Genomic DNA, 17,720 nt, shown 5'->3' on the forward strand with positions numbered 1-17,720 from the left:
CGGTGCCCCCCGCCCCGGGAGACTCCCCCCGCCCCGGGAGACTCCCCCCACCCCTAGAACAAAGCGCAAACGTTGGGGAAGAGGAAGAGGCTCCGTTAGGAGCCAAGCCGCCATTCCCGGGCGCTCCGGGGTCGTGTGGAGGAGGCCGAGGAGCACAGCGGGGATGACCCCCGGCCCTCGCACTCAGCCGGACCCAAGGGGTGGGTGGTGGGCGCGGGGGGGAACCGGACCGGGTGGGACCGGACCGAGCGAGGCCGCAGGGAGGCGGTTTCCACCCGGACGCTTTTGTACCGCGGGACGGGCGCCATGGCGGCTGGCGCGGCCTGAGGGGAGCGCGGCGGGGGCGGCCGGGGTGCGGGGGCGGCCGGGGTGCGGGGCCGCCATGTTCTCCAGGGCGTTCCGGGTGAGATCCAACACCGCCATCAAGGGGTCCGATCGGTGAGTGCCGGGCTGGGGCCGGGCCAGAGGCCCTGCGCCGCGCCGCGAGGCTCGGAGGCCGTGCTCTGCTGAGGGGCCTCCCGTACTGGGCCTTTCCCGCTGGCCGTTGGCCTGAAATCGCCACGGTTTGGTCTCGGTGCAGCGCAGGAGGCGGTGAGGGCAGCGGCGGTGCGAGAGGAAACCTCCCCGGCTGCGAGAGCTCGGTCCCCGCGGGCTGCGGGCTGGCGGGGGGTTCATCACCGTTCTGCGGGGAGCTGCGGCTGCTGTCCCCCTGCTTTGGTGACAACCATGAGCGCCCGGCCCCGGTGTGAAATGTGCCTTTCGCCTGAAGGGGCTGCCATAATTAAATGAGCTTTACATGGGCAGTGTGGAGGCCTAGCCGATCTTTCTGTCACGTCCTTGCGTGGTGATGCTGAGCTGAGTCGCTGAGCTTTTGGATTCGCTTGATTCTTCTGTGACTGACCACACAAACCTGCCTTGTGCCAGTCACCCTGTCTTAAAAATCAATGGAAACGAGAGGGGAGAGGGGAATCTGGCTGCACCCCTGCTCATCCGGGCCAGAGCTGCAGGATCGGCCGGGGCTGAGCAAGGTTGACACCCCCAAATTCGCGCTCCAAAGCTCTGAGCAGTGAGATCAGAGAATCATTAAGGTTGGAAAAGAGCTCTAAGATCATGTCCAACCATCAACCCACCACCACCATGGCCACCAAACCATGGCCCCAAGCACCATGGCCACACATTTCTTGGACACCTCCAGGGATGGGGACTCCACCACCTCCCTGGGCAGCCTGTTCCAGTGCCTGACCACTCTTGCAGAAAAGACATTGTTCCTAATGCCCAACCTAAACATCCCCTTGGTGCAGCTTGAGGCCATTTCCTCTTGTCTCCTGTCCCTAATTACCTGGGAGAATAGACCAACCCCAGCTTCACTCCAGCCTCCTTTCAGGTAGCTGTAGAGAGCAATGAGCTCTCCTCTCAGCCTTCTCTTCAGCTCTCTCAGCCTCTCCTCACAAGACCTGCTCTCCAAACCCCTCACCAGCTTCCTTGTGATTGTTCTTCACAGTCAGTGCAGAACAGAGGCACAGACAAGAAGAAGAACTGCAAACAGATGTTTAAGGATGAAGACAAGCAGGACAAGCATGTTTGACCCTTTCCTAGCATTCACCCAACACACAACTACCTCATTTGTAAACCTGGACACATGCTTCAGATTATCCTCTGTGGAAAAAAGTGGAAATCTCCTGCACAGCCAACAAAGCAGGAACCACTGCACTGGGATTTCTTTGGAGGGATGTTCTAGACAGCTTTCTAACCCAGCTGTGCCTTCCTTTTTTTTCTCATTACAGGAGGAAACTCCGAGCTGATGTTGCAGCAGCTTTCCCTAACCTTAGTGCTGACCAACTGACTGAGTTTATTCCCAACAAGGAAGAGCTTAATGTCATCAAAATATACTCACACAAAGGGGAGGCTGTCACTGTTTACACCAATAACAAGAACCCAATCCTGTTTGAAATTGAGAGAGCTCTCTATCCAACAGGTATGGTGGATAATAATAATAATAGTAATTCATAGAATCATCATTCAAAGATTCAAAGAATCATCATAATAGTAACCCCTCTTTGTTTACTGGGCACCAGTACACAATTTCATCCTACTGGTTTCCTTCCCAGAAGGGAGTAAGGATTTTAAGGTACTATTGGACCTTTTCACTTGGTGCATTAGAGGAGTTAGAGGCAGATCCTGCCCTGTGCCTGGCAGCATCCTGGCTGGGTACCACCGTGCAGTGGAGGGATGCTGGTCATGCAGGTTTCTGGCCTTGAACACTTCCAGGGAGGAGGCATCCACAGCCTCCCTGGGCAACCTGTTGCAGTGTCTCACCACCCTCACTGTCAATCTCCTCCTCCTCTTCCCCATCTCCAGTGTAAATCTCCCCTGCTCCAGCTCAAAGCCATCCACCCTCATCCTATCACTCCAAGCCCTTGTCAAAAGTCCTTCCCCAGCTCTCCTGTAGCCCCCTTCAGGTCCTGGAAGGCTGCTCTAAGGTCTCCTTGGAGCCTTCTCCTCTCCAGGCTGAACAGTCCCAACTCTCTCAGCCCTGTAAGTAAGAGGAGAATGTTTAGCTGTGGTTAGCATTGTACTGCTTAGTCTTAAAAGTGGGAAGAAGCAACAGCTTGAGGGGTTTCTAATGATGCACCTTTCCATTTGGTTCTGGTTTGGGACAGTGTACACTCTGTGGCTCTACCCAGATCTTCTGCCTGCTTTTTCAACATGGCCTCCAGTGCTGCAGAAACTGGCAGGAGGAGCAGGTAAGAGGATTAGAATTTTGTACCCCTTGCACTCTAAAAAAAGGAGTTGCCTTCGGGGCTTTCTTGGTGGTGTCTTTCCCAGGGGCAAAAAATGTACACTTAAAAAAAGTATAAAGAATATTTAAATAGCCAACAGTTACTCATGGCCTTGTCCTGAAAAGGAAAATGAGTTGTGAACAAGTTTGTGAATGGAACAAAGTAGGTTAAGCTCTTTAAAGGCAGCAACCTGTCCTGTGTGGGAGTCTCAGGTTTGGAATTGCCATCTCAAGGTGATCAGCAGCTCTGGATTGGGACACAAGTCCCTGTGTCATTGTCTCCCTTTGGTACAACTTGCCTTTGCTGTCATCCTGCTTCCTGCCCATCCAGAGGTCAGCTGCCTTATCCTGGGGATAAGAAGTGAGTTTATATTGGAACCTGCAGTTTCAGTCACTGTCAAGTAAATTGTGGATTGTGCAGGTGAGGTTGGATTTGAATTCCTGGTTTACTGGCTCTACCACCTAATTATGGATCAAGCCTAACAAGGGAGGAGTCTATTGTTCTGGCACCTGCTTTAGAGGCAGCTCAGACTCCTGAGAATCAGGGCTTTATAAACTTGAAATTGCTGAGCTGCTCGACCAGAAAGAGATTAAATTGCAGCCAGTGCAGCCCTAGTCTGTAAAGGAAAGTGCACATCTCTTTCCCATCACACATTGGCTAAAGGAGCCCTCAAATCCCTCTGTTTACTTAGTTTGCTTTTGGGGAAAGAAAGTGCTTGATGGACATCTGAGCTAGCCTTGCTGCTGACTTGTAGTGACCCAGTTTCTGGGGGGAAAAAATAAATGTTGCTAATAGGGGAAGGACCTTGATGAAAGAGGGCTGCAGGTCATTCATCTCCCATGGCAACCAGGCTACCTCAGTATGATTCAAAGATAAGAAGCTGGCCTCTGAGACAATGGCCAACAAAGGCAGAGAGGTAGAGCCACATCTCCTAAATGAGAGGAAAAAGCATCAGATTATCCAGTGCTGCAGATGTGGGAGGGAGGGAGGGAGCAGGTTTAGGCAGCATTCAGTTACAAGAAGGAGAAGCAAAGCAGTGCTGTTGGTGCTGTCTGTCCCATGAATTCAGCTTGTCCTCCCTGGATATTCATGTCATGCTGTCTGCCTTGTCATGCTAAGGTCTGTCTGTGCTTGCTGTCCTCAGGGGTGTGGAGCCTTGGTTGCAATTGCAGAGTTCATTCTAGATCTGCTGAAAGCAGTTGTGCCAGAGAGTGAGAGGAGAAGTGTCATGGGCTTCAGCATGCACATTAAACCCACTGCTCTGGAGCAGGTTGCCCAGGGAGGTTGTGGAGTCTCCAATCCTGGAAGTGTTCAAGGCCAGGTTGGATGAGGCTTTGAGCAGCCTGGGCTAGTAGAGGTGTCCCTGCCCATGGCAGTGGGGTTGGATAGCTGGATGATCTTTAAGGTCCCTTCCAACCCAAACCAATCTATGCTGAGGGGAAAAAAGTGAGATGCCTTCAAAAGTGGAGCACAGGTCAGCCCACGAGACTGCACGCTCTGGGCAGCTACAGCTGCTGTGAGGGAGGGCAGATGCCCTTTACATCATGTGGTGATGACCTTGATGCTGTCCATGCAGCATGGAAAACTGTTCTGGACTCACATTGCTGTCTGTCCATCCCAGGTATGGAAAGCAGAAGGAAGCACACACCAGGATGCAGTGTTCTGGCCACATTAGCAAGGAGATGGTTCAGGCTCAAGCTGAGGAGAGGTCACAGCTGTGTGCAGCTGCTGTGTCACATCAAGGAGGGACTGGGTCAGCAGTGGCAAAATTTAGACAATTCTCTCCTCAGCTGCTGGGATAAGCTGCCCTTGGGACAGGGAAGAGCCCATGAGTAGTTCCAGACAGATGTCCTTGCTCCTTTCTCTGTGTCATTAATGAAGAGTAATAAGCTCAAACCTCTCTGCTAAACACAAAACTCCCTCTGGGACTGACAGGGTGAGGACCTGAGCACACTCAGCTCTTCTGCAGCTTGTTGGGATGAGCCCAGCACCCTTGTGAACTGGATCCCTTATTCCACAGGGTGGTGGAAGCAAGCAGTGCTGCCTTGCTGGGAGAAAGAGAGAGTCATGTTTTATCTGGCATGTGCTCAGCTGTTAACAGGCTTCTGGTTTTGCTGAGTAACAGGAGGGGTGGGGGTGGAAGGAGGTAGTGGCTGAGCCTTTCATTGAGAAATGGATGTGCTTGATTCTGTTCTTCAGATCTGATGCTGCCAGGGGTTGTGGTGCCATCTTCTGGCTTTCCTCAAGTGGAGCAGGGCACACTCTGTGCTGTCACCCTCTTGGGAAACAGGTGTGGAGGATTCTCTTATTCATCTCTTTTCTTAGAAACTGAAAATGAAATGAAGCTGGTTTTTTTTACAGGAAGACTCTGGGGGTTTTGAGGAAGTCAAAGCAGAACTGTTCTGAAGGACACAGAGCTGTTGGAGTGAGTGCTGAGGAGGGCCACAAAGATGATCCAAGGGCTGCAGCACCTCTGCTATGAGGATAGGCTGAGGGAGCTGGGGGTGTGCAGCCTGGAGAAGAGAAGATTCTGGGGGGAGCTTAGAGCTGCTGAAGGGATCCTACAGGAAGGCTGCAGAGGGACAGGCCAAGGGGGAATGGTTTGAAACTGAGGCAGAGCAGGGTTAGAGTGGAGCTGAGGAAGAAGTTCTTCAGTAGGAGGGTGGTGAGACTCTGGAACAGGCTGCCCAGGGAGGCTGTGGCTGCCTCCTGCCTGGGGGTGCTCCAGGCCAGGCTGGATGAGGCCTTGAGCAGCTGAGTCTAGTTGAGAGGTGTCCCTGCCCATGGTGGGGAGCTTGGAGGGGATGATTGCTGAGGTCCCTTCCAACCTGAGCCATCCTGTGCAGTAGCAGTTCTCAAGTTGGTTTTTTTTCCTCCCTCACTAGCAGTCTCTTGGCAGTGCTCATGCTTGTAATAAAAGTGAAGAATGTGTCACTGCCCAACCTTCAGTACCACAGCTGCTGCATATCCTTGGGATTCTTTGGAAGTTTTATGAGAAAGATGGGACAGGGCCAGGAGATAACTAGATGCTTTAAAAAAAAAAAACCCACAGGTTATGAAGAACAAGGACACTGTAAAAGAAATTCAGCACAGCACCATGGCAGAGTCCACAGAAGAGGTTGTGTTTGTGCTGTCCTGCCCTGACCCTCCCTTCTTTCCCCAGAGCTCCAGTAGCTGTTGGAGTTGCCACTATGTCCACTGCAGAGATGCTGGCTGCTGGAATGAAAGGGAAGGGGTTTGCTGTGCTGCATACTTACATGGATCACCTCTGGTGGGTACACTGGGTGAAATGTGTGACAAGTTTCCTGTGTGGACTAAAAGCCAAATCTGAGCCCCACTAGGCTCAGTCTGGCAGGTCAGACCACTGAACAATCTAGGTGCAGCTCACATAGAGCCTAGAGAAGAGAGGACTCCAGGGACACCTCAGAGCTGCCTTCCAATACCTGAAGGGATCCTACAGGAAGGCTGCAGAGGGACTTCTCATGAGGGTGTCTAGAGACAGGACAGGGAAAATGCTTTGAAGCTGAGGAAGAAGAGGTTTAGACTGAATCTTAAGAAGAATTTCTGCAGTAGGAGGAGGTTGTGGCTGCCTCCTCCTTGGGGGTGTTCAAGGCCAGGTTGGATGAGGCCTTGAGCAGCTGAGTCTGGCTGAGAGGTGTCCCTGCCCATGGCAGGGGGATTGGAGTAGATGATTTCTGAGGTCCCTTCTAACCTAAGCCATTCTATCATTCTGTGATTATTAGGGTTTCACCTACATGTTTTTGATGACCACAGTGTTCTGGCAGCAGCAAGATTGCTATCCTGGCATCTGTCCACACATTGGAAAGAGATAAAATCCTTGCCTTGATTCAGACCTTCTGATTTTACCCAGTCTTCCTCTGTAAGAAGAGCTGTGGCAGTCTCAACCAAACAAACGAGTTGCTCTGCATTGGGATTCATAGTCTGCTCAGACTGAAATGAAGATTGATGGGGGAAGCAGAGTGTGTGGAGGAAGAGCAGTTAAAAATACATTTTACAGGTTGGAGGATGCAGAAAGAGATCCATGGAGCTGCCAGGGCCATTTCTCAGGGTGACATTTGTTCATTCCATGGGTTTCAAAGCAGCAAGCAGAAAGCCATGTTCTGCCTTTTCTTCCTTTTATAGGGAATATGGTGACAAATCTTATCCTCCTACCTTAGCTCCCTTGGTAACAGGCTCTGCTGAGAAGGAGAGCACTGAAGATGAGGAAGAAACAGAGGGGACAGAGCCTGGCAGCAGCTCCACTGACCCACTGCAGCACGTGGACATTGGTGATCTGAGCCTGAAGGAAGCACTGGTAGGAAAGGAGGAACTCAGTGAGAACAGAGCTGCAGAAACAGCTCAAGATGCCAGCACAGAGGAGGCTGAAGACAGCAGGACTCCACAAGGTATTTATTGCCTACAAACAAAACCAACCTGAGCCCCTTTGGGTGGCCCCAGCCTGTCCCCATGAGCTAAATCACTGCAAGAATGGGGGGAGAGAGACAGTTCTGTGTGGTCTGAAAGGACTGAGGGTTCTGTTCTGAAAGAGAAACTACTCACAGCTGGCTTGTCCTTTCCTCTCCCTGCAGAGCAAATGGATGCACTGTTTAATCAGTGCTTTTTTCATGCCTTAAAATGCAAAGTGAAGAAGTCAGAGCTCCCTCTGCTCACCAGCACTTTTCTCCGCAGCCATATGTTCTCCTGCTGGTATGTGGGATGAAGGTGGGCTGGGGGCTTGCATGCTGGGTCTGGTGCCTTTGGAATGGTGGAGGTTGGCTGATAGTTAGAGTGGAGGTTTGGACTCAAAAGTCAAATTCAGTCCTTACCTAAGGTTATCTAAGGTTGTGCTCACTCCTCACATCAAATACTTTGATGCAGCCTTCCAGTGCCCGAAGGGAGGCTACAAGAAGGCTGCAGAGGGACTGTTTCCAAAGGCCTGGAGTGAGAGGATGAGGAGCAATGGTTTGAAATGAGAGAGGAGCAGATTTAGGTTGGATGTGAGGAACCAGTTCTGCACCATGAGGGTGCTGGAACGCTGCAGCAGGTTGCCCAGGGAGGTAGTTGAGGCTCCATTCCTGGAGATCTTCAAGGTGAGGCTTGACAAGACTCTCAGAAACCTGTCCCTGCAGGCTGCAGAGGGGTTGGGGTGGATGAGCTTGGGAGGTCCCTTCCAACCCAAACCATTCTATGATTCTGTATAAGGATTGTCCAGACCAGGACATGCCCTTAGCAGCTACCTTAAGTGACTGCCATTTGTTTCAGCTTTATTCAGTCACTTCAATAGCTGTTTGCTAAGCCACACAGCAACAGCAGCATCAGATTCACTCCTCATGTTTTATGTATTGGCTTGTTTGAAGTGATTCCTTCTCTGTGAGATTTGTCTTTCTGCTGTCAAGAAACTTCTAGCATAAAGTAGCAAGATGTAAGAAGGGTGACTTCTAACTAAAGAACTTCTCAAAAATCCCTTTATAGCCCTGCTGGACAACAACTGGACATAAAGAAATCCAGCTATAAGAAGGTGAGATTTGTCTGGGGGGGGTAATTTCATACCTGAAGGGATCCTGCAGGAAAGCTGGAGAGGGACTTTTCAGAAGGGTGTCTAGAGACAGGACAAGGGGGAATGGTTTGAAGCTGAAGCAGAGCAGGGTTAGACTGGAGCTGAGGAAGAAATTCTTCAGTACAAGGATGAGACCCTGAAACAGGCTGCCCAGGGAGGTTGTGGCTGCCTCCTCCCTGGGGGTGTTGAAGGCCAGGCTGGATGAGGCCTTGAGCAGCTGAGTCTAGTTGAGAGGTGTCCCTAGGCATGGTGGGGAGGTTGGAATAGAGAGAAAGGAGACAAAAATCATCCCTGTTGTGTAGCTGACAAGCAAAGACAATGTGCAGTGCCCAAGAGCTTGCAGTGATCCCTGTGAGATGTACACCACACAGCTACAGAGGAAACACTGGATTGGAGTTTTAGAGCCAGAGGCACTGACTGCTTGTGTTTAGAGAAGCAAAGGGGGGTGGAGGTTATTTTAAATCAGTTTTTCTGATTGAACAAGTCAGAAACAGGTGGCCAGGAAGTTAAACTGCTTGAGTCCCCATTTCTGATTGTTTCTTCCTCCAGTTCTCTAAATTCCTGCAATGTATGCAGCACCAGAAGATCTTACAAGTGAAGGAGCTGAACAAAGGTGTGGAGAGCATCGTGGAAGTGGACTGGAAGCATCCAGAGTATGTGGAATGTTGTAGTCCAAAAGGGTTGGGAAGCTCTGACAGAAGGGAGTGTACTCACTTGAGGGCAGGGATCCCATCCAGAGGGATCCTGACAGGCTTGGGAAGTGGGCCTGGACCAGGGCCAGGGCATGAGGTTCAACAAGTCAAAGTTGAAGGTCCTGTGTCTGGGTTGAGCCAACCTGCAGCACAAATCCAGGCTGGGTGCAGAGCAGGTTGAGAGTAGCTGCTGGAGAAGAGCAGCCCCAGAGGGTATCTGAGCAATGCTCAGCAAGAGCTAAAGGGTGGGGGGCAAGAGGGTGGAGCTGGGCTCTTCTCTGTGGTGCCCAGGGACAGGACAAAGGGCTCAGACTGGAACCCAGGAGGTTCCATCTGAACAGGAGGAGAAGCTTCTTTGGTGTGAGGGTGCAGGAGCCCTGGAGCAGGCTGCCCAGAGAGGTTGTGGAGTCTCCTCTAGAGACTTTCAAGTCCCATCTGGATGCATTTCCTGTGTGACCTATTCTAGCTGACCCTGCTCTGGCAGTGGAGTTGGACTCAATGCTCTTCAGAGGTCCCTTCCAAGCCCTCACTGTCTGGGAGTCTGTGTGCTGGAACAACTCATAGTACAGATTGAAGTGAACTAAACACTAAAAGTGCAACAAAAAGCTGCTGCTGCTGGATTAATCCTCCTGAAACCAGAGCCTCAGTGGCACACAGGATCAAACCAAGCCCTTTACAAAACCAGAAGCTGTGTTTTGCATTCCACATTGATTTGCACAAAGACTCTTTTAACCTTTCAGTGACTTACTGCCTGATTCCTCTGTTGGTGTCTCTGTCTTTCTAACTTTGTAACATCAAGAACACCCTGCTCCTTCCTCCTGCATATTGGCACATTAGCTCTCACTTGGAATTTCCCAGTGGGCCTGAGGCTTTCTCTTATGTACCATCTCCTTGGCAACTAATGGAGTGGAGAATATTGCTGTAGGTAGAAGCAGATCTTCTCTTCTGCATTTGGAAAAGCAGCAGAATCACTTTGACTCTTTGCATTTACTTTTCTCTCATTAAACTTGGCCTTATCACCAGGAGCCAGGCACACTCACAGTTCATCACTTCTCTTCCCTGCCAGCACAGGAGCTGCAGCTCTGCTCAGTGAAATCACAGAATAGCTTAAGCTGGAAGGGACCTCAGAGATCATCTCCTCCAAGCTCCCCACCATGGGCAGGGACACCTCTCAACTAGACTCAGCTGCTCAAGGCCTTATCCAATCTGGCCTTCAACACCCCCAGGCAGGAGGCAGCCACAGCCTCCTTGGGCAGCCTGTTCTGGAGTCTTACCACCCTTGTACTGAAGAACTTCTTCCTCAGCTCCAGTCTAACCCTGCTCTGCCTCAGCTTTAAACCATTCCCCCTTGTTCTCTCTCTAGACACCCTCATGAGAAGTCCCTCTGCAGCCTTCCTGTAGGATCCCTTCAGGCACTGGAAGGCAGCTCTAAGGTGTCCTTGGAGTCAGCTTCTCCAGGCTGAACACCCCCAGCTCCCTCAGCCTGTCCTCATAGCAGAGGTGCTCCAGCCCTTGGACACCTCTGGACTCCAACAGCTCCTGCACTGATCCATTTCTTACCCCTCTCTGACAGAACTATCTTCTATCAGTGAGCACTGAAGGATCACTGCAGCTTCTAAACATCTGCATGATTGGGGAGGGTTAATTTCATCCTGCTGCTCCTATGGAATGGGGCAGTGTCCTTCAATTATGGCAGGGTCTCTAATTAGGAGAGTCAAATATTCATGGAATAGCTGAGAAATTGACTTCTCCCCATCACAGAAGGCTTTGCTGAGTGTGACAAGTGTTTAATGTCACCTGAGCTGAGGTTCTTCTTATCTGCCTCTTTGAAATGCAGCCAAGGACAATTCAGTAATTGCAGCTAATGCTTCAAAATGCTCTTCTGTCATCATGGCCTTTCACCCACAGTGGAATGCAGTTGGAGGGACTGCTCTGTGCTGCATCACAAACCAGAAAGCTTTTTGCATGACTCTGCTGGGTTTGAACTGGGGGGGGGGTGAAATAAAAATGCTCAGTTTCAATCCCTTTCCACTCACCTGATTCTCATTTCAGTGTCAGAGCATTTGCAGTACCTGAAGGATTTGCTTCAGCCTCTTCTGCCCAAGACAGCAGGAGTGAGGAGAGAGAACAGGGCTACCATGCTCCTGAAATCATTCCACTTTATGGGGTCTCAACAAAAATGATCCCTCTCTTTCAGGAGTCTGGACACAAGTAAGCTCCAGGAAAGACCACCACAAACCTTTGTTCTCTGAAGAGAGATTCACAAACCTTTGCTGCTGCCATTTTGTTAGCAGAGGGAGTGCCCTGGGATGCTGTCAGCAAAGGTGGTGGGAATCAAGAATGTGCTTGATGCTTCACAAAAGGGAAGAAAGAGAAGAGGCTGTGCCAGCTGCCTTCAGCAAGCACTCAGCTGGCTTCTCCCCCAGCTAAGGAGGTGATAGCTGAACTATCAAACTTGAGACATTGTGCTTGGGTTGTCTTCATTTGCCATTGGATGAGGCACGTTCTGCCCACTTAGAAGAGGATGCCCAGAACTCACTTTGTGCCCTAATGTTGCCTGCTTTGGTGCAGTGTAGGCAGCTCTCAGGGCAGCCTTTCCTCAGCTGAGCACTTTTGTACAAGTTACCCACAGTCATCTGAAGCTAGGGATGGCACTGAGGTCATCCTCCTGAGCTAGGCTCCCAGAAGCAAGGGTTTAGAGTCTCTCATCACTGCTGGGAGCCTTTTATCTGGCATCCAGCAGCTGAGCTGTACCAAGAACTCACTCCCTAGCAGATAGATTTCAGTACTGAGTGTAGTCAGGGTAGTTTTGGCTTAGTGACAGGCCCCAACACCTAACTAAAAGCAAGAAGCTCAGAGGTTTTATTTCTCTTTAGGAAAGGCAGCATCCTCTCAAGCAGTGAGGTGAGGAACATCATCATTAACTATGTGAAGGCCAACGAGTTGGTGGATGAAACAAACAAAAAGTAAGTAAAAGACCTGGAAATTGGCCTCCCCTGCTTCCACAGGAATTGCTGAAATCAGAGGTGGGGGAAAAAAAGTGACTTTGTATGCTTCTGATGAATGGTTTTGTTCTGTAGCTTTGTAAAGGTCAATGCCATCCTGTGTGACTGCCTGCTGGATAAATCAGAACAAGATGAAATCTCCAGCCTTAAATGGGATGACCTCTTGAGCAGGTGACTCTCTTCCCACTTTTACACATCTATTGCATGCAGCTCAAAGCCCTCTGGTAGTAGAGCTACTCAAGTTGTAACTGCCTGCTGGTAACAAAAGCTACCCAGGGACCTTCATAGCATGGCTTAGGTGGGAAGGGACCTCAGAGATCATCTCCTCCAAGCCCCCCCACCATGTGCAGGGACACCTCTCAGCTAGACCCAGCTGCTCAAGGCCTCATCCAACCTGGCCTTCAATACCTCCAGAGAAGAGGCAGCCACAGCCTCCCTGGGCAGCCTGTTCCAGAGTCTCACCACCCTCCTACTGAAGAACTTCTTCCTCAGCTCCAGTCTAACCCTGCTCTGCCTCAGCTTCAAACCATTTCCCCTTGGCCTCTCTCTAGACACCCTCATGAAAAGTCCCTCTGCAGCCTTCCTGTAGGATCTCTTCAGGCACTGGAAGGCAGCTCTAAGGTGTCCCTGGAGTCAGCCTCTCCAGGCTGAACAGCCCCAGCTCCCTCAGCCTCACCTCACAGCAGCAGCAAAGCAGAGTTCCCATCAGCCTTGCTGTGCTCTCTGCACTAATGAGATGTCTGAACTTTGCTCAGGTGCCTTGAAAGGCTCCAGCCCTTACACCAGGTGACATTTTATGGACAAGAACCTGTTGTGAGGAAAGGAAACATTGAGCCCATCGACATCACCATAGCACAGAGGTCATCAAACAAGAAGGTAAAGAAAAAAAGAACTAAAATTTGGAGGGGGGCAGGGGGGGTTGAGCAGAACCCCAGATTGTGGGAGCAGCTGTGGCAGCTGCCTGGGCTGAGTGAGACACAACTCACTGCAACACAACTCACAACAGGAGCCGCACAGAGACAGAGAAAAGCATTGGGGCCTATCACATGAAGGGAACCTCCTAGCACCAAATTTCTTCTTCCATTTAGTGTATTTTGAGGAGAGAGACTAAATGGAGCTTGCAATTCTGGCCTAGCTCTTTCCTGTCACCACTTACAGCCATGTCTAAGCAGGTGGAAAATTTGCTTTACAAGCCACACAGAGACAAAGAAAAGCATTGGGGGCTAACACATTAAAACACATTTAAACTTGCAGGTGACAATCATCAAGAACCTTGAGCTGTATGGTTTAGACCCACAGTGTGTGGCCAACATTCTGCAACAGAAAGTCCAAGCCAGTGCCACCATCACCCCAGTCCCAGGAACGAAAGACAGAGTTCAGGTCCAGATCCAAGGCAACCAAATCCATCACCTGGCCAAGATGCTGCTGGGTAAGTCAGTTCTGGAAGTGGGCTGGGAGTGCTTCCAGCAGGTTTTATAATTCTTGAGCAGTGAGTATTTACCTGAAGGGACCTCTCTTGGTCTTCTTGCAGAAGAATACAAACTACCTCGGAAATACGTTCAGGGCCTGGAGAAGGCTCCAAAGCTTGGCCGGAAGAAGTGAGAGGAGGAACCTCCTGGAAGAATGACTCACATCTCCTGATTTAAACAAGGATCAGGGCAGTCCAAAATGACTCCTGGATGTTTACAGCTCTCAGATTCACCCAAATAATAATAATAATAGTAACCAATAATCTTGCTCCAGCTGTTCCATTTTTCATACAAATAAAAAAAGCTGAAGCGACTCCCAGTGCTGGCCTTCTCCATCTCTTCTGTAGAGGTTCCTCACTGGGCTCTGAGTTTCTGGCTGCAGGGGCTTTGGCCTAGTTGAACATTTCTCTTTGTATCTTTTTAGCAGGTGCTAGAACCTCCACTGCAGTGTAAGCAAAGTTCATTCCAACATCTACTTGAAAGAATCCAGGGCAGAGCCTGGTGGACAGAAAGATGTTCATGAGCCAGCAATGTATCCCAAGGGCATCCTGGGATGGATTAGAAGGGGAGTGGGGAGTAGGTCTAGAGAGGTTCTCCTGCCCTTCTACTCTGCCCTGCTGAGGCCACATCTGGAATATTATGCCCAGTTTTGGGCCCCTCAGTTCAAGAAGGACCTCAGGGAACTGCCTGAGAGAGTCCAGCACTGCTTGAGAGAGCCACAAAGCTGCTGCATTGGAAGATCTCCCTGTGAGGACAGGCTGAGGGAGCTTGAGGAACCTGAGGACTGCCCTCATTGCTGGTGATAAAGATGTGCAGGGCAGGGTGGGGAGGATGGAGCCAGGCCCTGCTCAGGGGTGCCCAGGGGAGCACTGGGTCCAGTTGTGGACATCCTATTTGGAGAGAGACAGGGAACTACTGGAGAGAGTCCAACAAAGATGTTGAAGGTTCTGAAGCATCTGTCTGACAAGGACAGGCTGAGAGCCCTGGGGCTGTTGGGCCTGGAGAAGAGCAGCCCCAGAGGGGATCTGAGCAATGCTCAGCAAGAGCTAAAGGGTGGGGGACAAGAGGATGGGGCTGGGCTCCTCTCAGTTGTGCCCAGGGACAGGACAAGGGACAGAGGGCTCAGACTGGAACCAAGGATGTTCCATCTGAACAGAAGGAGAGACTTCTTTGTTGTGAGGGTGCTGGAGCCTGCAGCAGGCTGCCCAGAGAAGTTGTGGAGTCTCCTTCTCTGCAGAGCTTCCAACCCCCCCTGGCCATTGTGCTCCTCTGCAAGCTTCAGCAGTGGGGGTTGGACTGGATGATCTCCAGAGGTCCCTTCCACCCCTCACCGGGCTGGGATTTTAGACTCAATACACGAAAAGTTCCATGGGAGGGCGCCAGAAAAAAGAAAATAAAAAAAAAGAAGGGGAAAAAGGTTCCTTGAATTCCTGACAGTTTTATTCTGGTTGTCTTTTACACTGCCTGCATCTGAAGGAGGGAGTTTCAGAACCTTCCCCAAAACAAACCAAACCAACCAACCAACTAAACAACAACAAAAAAAAAAAGCTGGAAATGAAACTTTTTTTTTCCTTTTCAAATGCCATCAAATCACCAAGGAGTAGTAAAAATAAATTACAGCATTGCAAAAAAAAAAAAAAAAAAGAAAAAAAAGGAAAAAGCATCTCACTTTGTCATAGAAGCTTTGCTAGCCCAGTCCATACACAATCATATTCCACAGGGTTTTTACACCAGACCTGAAAAGAAAGAAATTCACAGCAGCTAGGGCCAAGACACCACCACACAAACCAAAGGCACTGCCAACAGAACTTTGCACTTCAGCAAGGGGCAAATGCTTTGAGGGGTAGGATTTTACTGCTTCTTCAGCTGCCCCAGAGCTGTATAAAAAAAGAAAACCAACCAAGAAACAAACCCCAAAGGAACAGCCCTGCCCTTTGGTGGGGAAGGGTTTGGGTTGTGTTTTTTTTTTTTTTTCAGCAGCATCATGGTAATTGCATAAGCCATGCCTTCTACAGAGTGTCAAAGACATGCTGGGGGCTGGGGAAAGAGGAGGAGTCGCCAAAAATCAGTGGAAAACCAAAACAAAACACCCAGCAACACAAAGCCAGAAAGATGAAGGATTTCAAACCAAGCATCTGCATCTTCTCAGAACCCATGGCAGCTTGGTGGTTTTGGTTTGTTTTTTGGTGTTTGTTTGTTTGTTTGTTTTTTTTACAGTATTCTTCCTCTTTATGAGCAGAAGTTATTTATAGCACAAGAAAAATGTGATTTAAAAAAAAAAAAAGAAAAAAAGAAAGAATCACTTCACAAGTACCCAGTGAAGTAATTAGCAGTAAAGGGACAGGCAGCCCCAGAGCATGGACATTGCTGCTCTGCTTGGGCTGTTGCCACCTTGGTAAAGGTCCTCTGGGTGTAAAGTACAGTCCAGGAGGGAGGCCCTTCCTGCCCCTGTGTGCCAGAGGCCAGAAGCCCCCTGCCTTAGCAAACCCTTTTACACTGCTGAGTAAAGCATGAGCTGGGCTGAAGCTTGCAGCAAGTGGCACTGATACAAAGCCAGGGGCTTGAAGTGCTGCAGTTCCTCTCTTCCATCAGCAACAATCACACTCCCAAGTATACAGCTGGAGAAAAAGAAAAGACTCAACCCCCAAGCAGTCAACCTTCAAGAAACAAAAGAGAACATTTCCTTGTCCCTCTAGAGACAGAAGCATCCTCACCACCACAGCACTCGAGCAGGGGGACAGGACTGACTAAGGCCTCTTGACTAAAGCCCCTTCCAGCTTCCTCCAGAGCCCAAATGCAAACTTTTCACACTTCAGGGAAATGAAAAAAAAAATTAAAAAAAAAAATCAAAAGGCACTGAGGTAAATTTTAGACTCTTCTTCCTTTGTGGTAGCTGTTACCCAGCAGCCTGCTGCCTCCCTTCCCGCTTGACACAGGTGGGATCACAGCAGCTTCCAGCAAGCCCCCAGAGGGCCTCTTGTCCATCAAGTCAACATGAAACCCTTTCACTTGCTCCCCCTGAATCTGGCTCCTATCAAGGTTCTGGTTTCTCCTTATGCTTTTTGGGGTGTCCCATGTAAACAGAGGCAAGACTGAGCCTGGCTGCGTGCAGCGTGCTCGGTACAAAGCACTCAGAGGAGGCATGGGGACCACCCTCTCTCAGCAGGGCACCCCTGGGGCAGTGATCACCACGTGGCATCAGCAAGACCAGGGCCTCTGGTCAGAGTTAGGGCAGTAAATGAAGCTCCAGCTGGAGGATTTTCCTGAAGGATGCCCAGTGTGCGTGCACTGGAGGTGGTGGGAGCCCTGAGAGAGGGAGAGGGAAAGACATTTGCTGTCCTCTCCCAGCTCCATGCAGAGAGCAAAACCTGATAACCTTCCTGGTCACAAAGGCAGAGCACCCATTGGGAGTGAGGAAGGAGGGCAGCAGGACACAGAGTGGCACAGGGAGGGAAAGGAGGGAGAGCAGCACAGGGAGGGAGCACAGCAGGAGGGAGAGGTGGCATCTAAAAGCACCTGAGGCTAATGGTTCCCTTACTCATCCTGGCACTAAGGCTTCCCCACACAGGCAGCCTGTGCTCTTGGTGCCATCTCCACACCCTGGCCCTGCCTGGAGCTCCTCTCCCTCAGTGCCAGATCTGTCCAGAGCTAAAATCAGTCTGATTTGTGAAAGGGCTGTTGAGTGTTCCCTGGGTTAGCCTCTTGGGTAGCTATTGCTAAATGCTCAGCATGGAGCCATCAGCCTGTGGCCCCACCATCAGCTTCACTCTTTTCAACCAGAATCTCTTAAAAACACAAGGCCCCAGTTCCTGCAGAGTAAAATAAAACCAACCTGGTCAGACACTGGTTACCCAAGCTCAGCATCAGGGGAGGGGGGGGCGGTGGGGGTTGGCTTTACCTCACATCTGTTTGCAAAACTGGAAGTTAAACAGAACCAAAACTGAGGACTTCTCCTGGAATTACTCCTACCACATCTCAGTAACACTTAAGTAAGACTGGTTTGGGTCTTGCAGCTGCCTTGGTGCCATTAACTTCACATTTCCCTGGCTCCCTAAGCCCTGACCAAGTCCACCCAGCACTGGGTACAGCTGCAACAGCCACGTGGCTTGGTGCAACCACCTCCTCCATTGGGTATGTGGCTTCCTGTGCTCTGCTTCAGAAACAAGAAGCAGGGAGGCTCACAGCACCTGGAAACAAGAGCAGGCAAGCTGCTGGGA

The 17,720-nt window shown here is 50.5% G+C and overlaps 1 protein-coding gene across 2 annotated transcripts; it reads left to right on the forward strand.

The window, feature by feature from the left end:
* The first annotated feature begins 382 nt into the window (after positions 1 to 382).
* EIF2D (eukaryotic translation initiation factor 2D) lies at positions 383 to 13,771 on the forward strand. 2 transcript variants are annotated; one of them, XM_054395816.1, is made up of 15 exons: positions 383 to 438; positions 1,785 to 1,975; positions 2,661 to 2,744; positions 4,980 to 5,070; positions 5,944 to 6,051; positions 6,924 to 7,186; positions 7,370 to 7,487; positions 8,253 to 8,298; positions 8,887 to 8,990; positions 11,082 to 11,240; positions 11,906 to 11,995; positions 12,110 to 12,205; positions 12,790 to 12,910; positions 13,289 to 13,463; positions 13,566 to 13,771. In XM_054395816.1, exons 1-15 carry the CDS (start codon positions 383 to 385, stop codon positions 13,634 to 13,636), a joined length of 1,773 nt encoding a protein of 590 aa, XP_054251791.1. In that variant the 3' UTR covers positions 13,637 to 13,771. The 2 variants fall into 2 exon arrangements, with proteins under 2 accessions (XP_054251791.1, XP_054251792.1); XM_054395817.1 differs by lacking the exons at positions 6,924 to 7,186; positions 7,370 to 7,487.
* Positions 13,772 to 17,720: the final 3,949 nt, after the last annotated feature.

Source organism: Indicator indicator, chromosome 35, assembly GCF_027791375.1.
Source record: "Indicator indicator isolate 239-I01 chromosome 35, UM_Iind_1.1, whole genome shotgun sequence".
NCBI classification, from domain to species: Eukaryota; Metazoa; Chordata; class Aves; order Piciformes; family Indicatoridae; genus Indicator; species Indicator indicator.

Excerpts from the sequence above, each read along its gene's own strand:
- EIF2D (XM_054395816.1), top strand. The coding sequence starts at position 383 with ATGTTCTCCAGGGCGTTCCGGGTGAGATCCAACACCGCCATCAAGGGG. Across the intron at positions 8,991-11,081 it reads GTGGACTGGAAGCATCCAGA|TGTCAGAGCATTTGCAGTAC; the intron begins GTATGTGGAATG and ends TTCTCATTTCAG. Across the intron at positions 12,911-13,288 it reads AGAGGTCATCAAACAAGAAG|GTGACAATCATCAAGAACCT; the intron begins GTAAAGAAAAAA and ends TTAAACTTGCAG.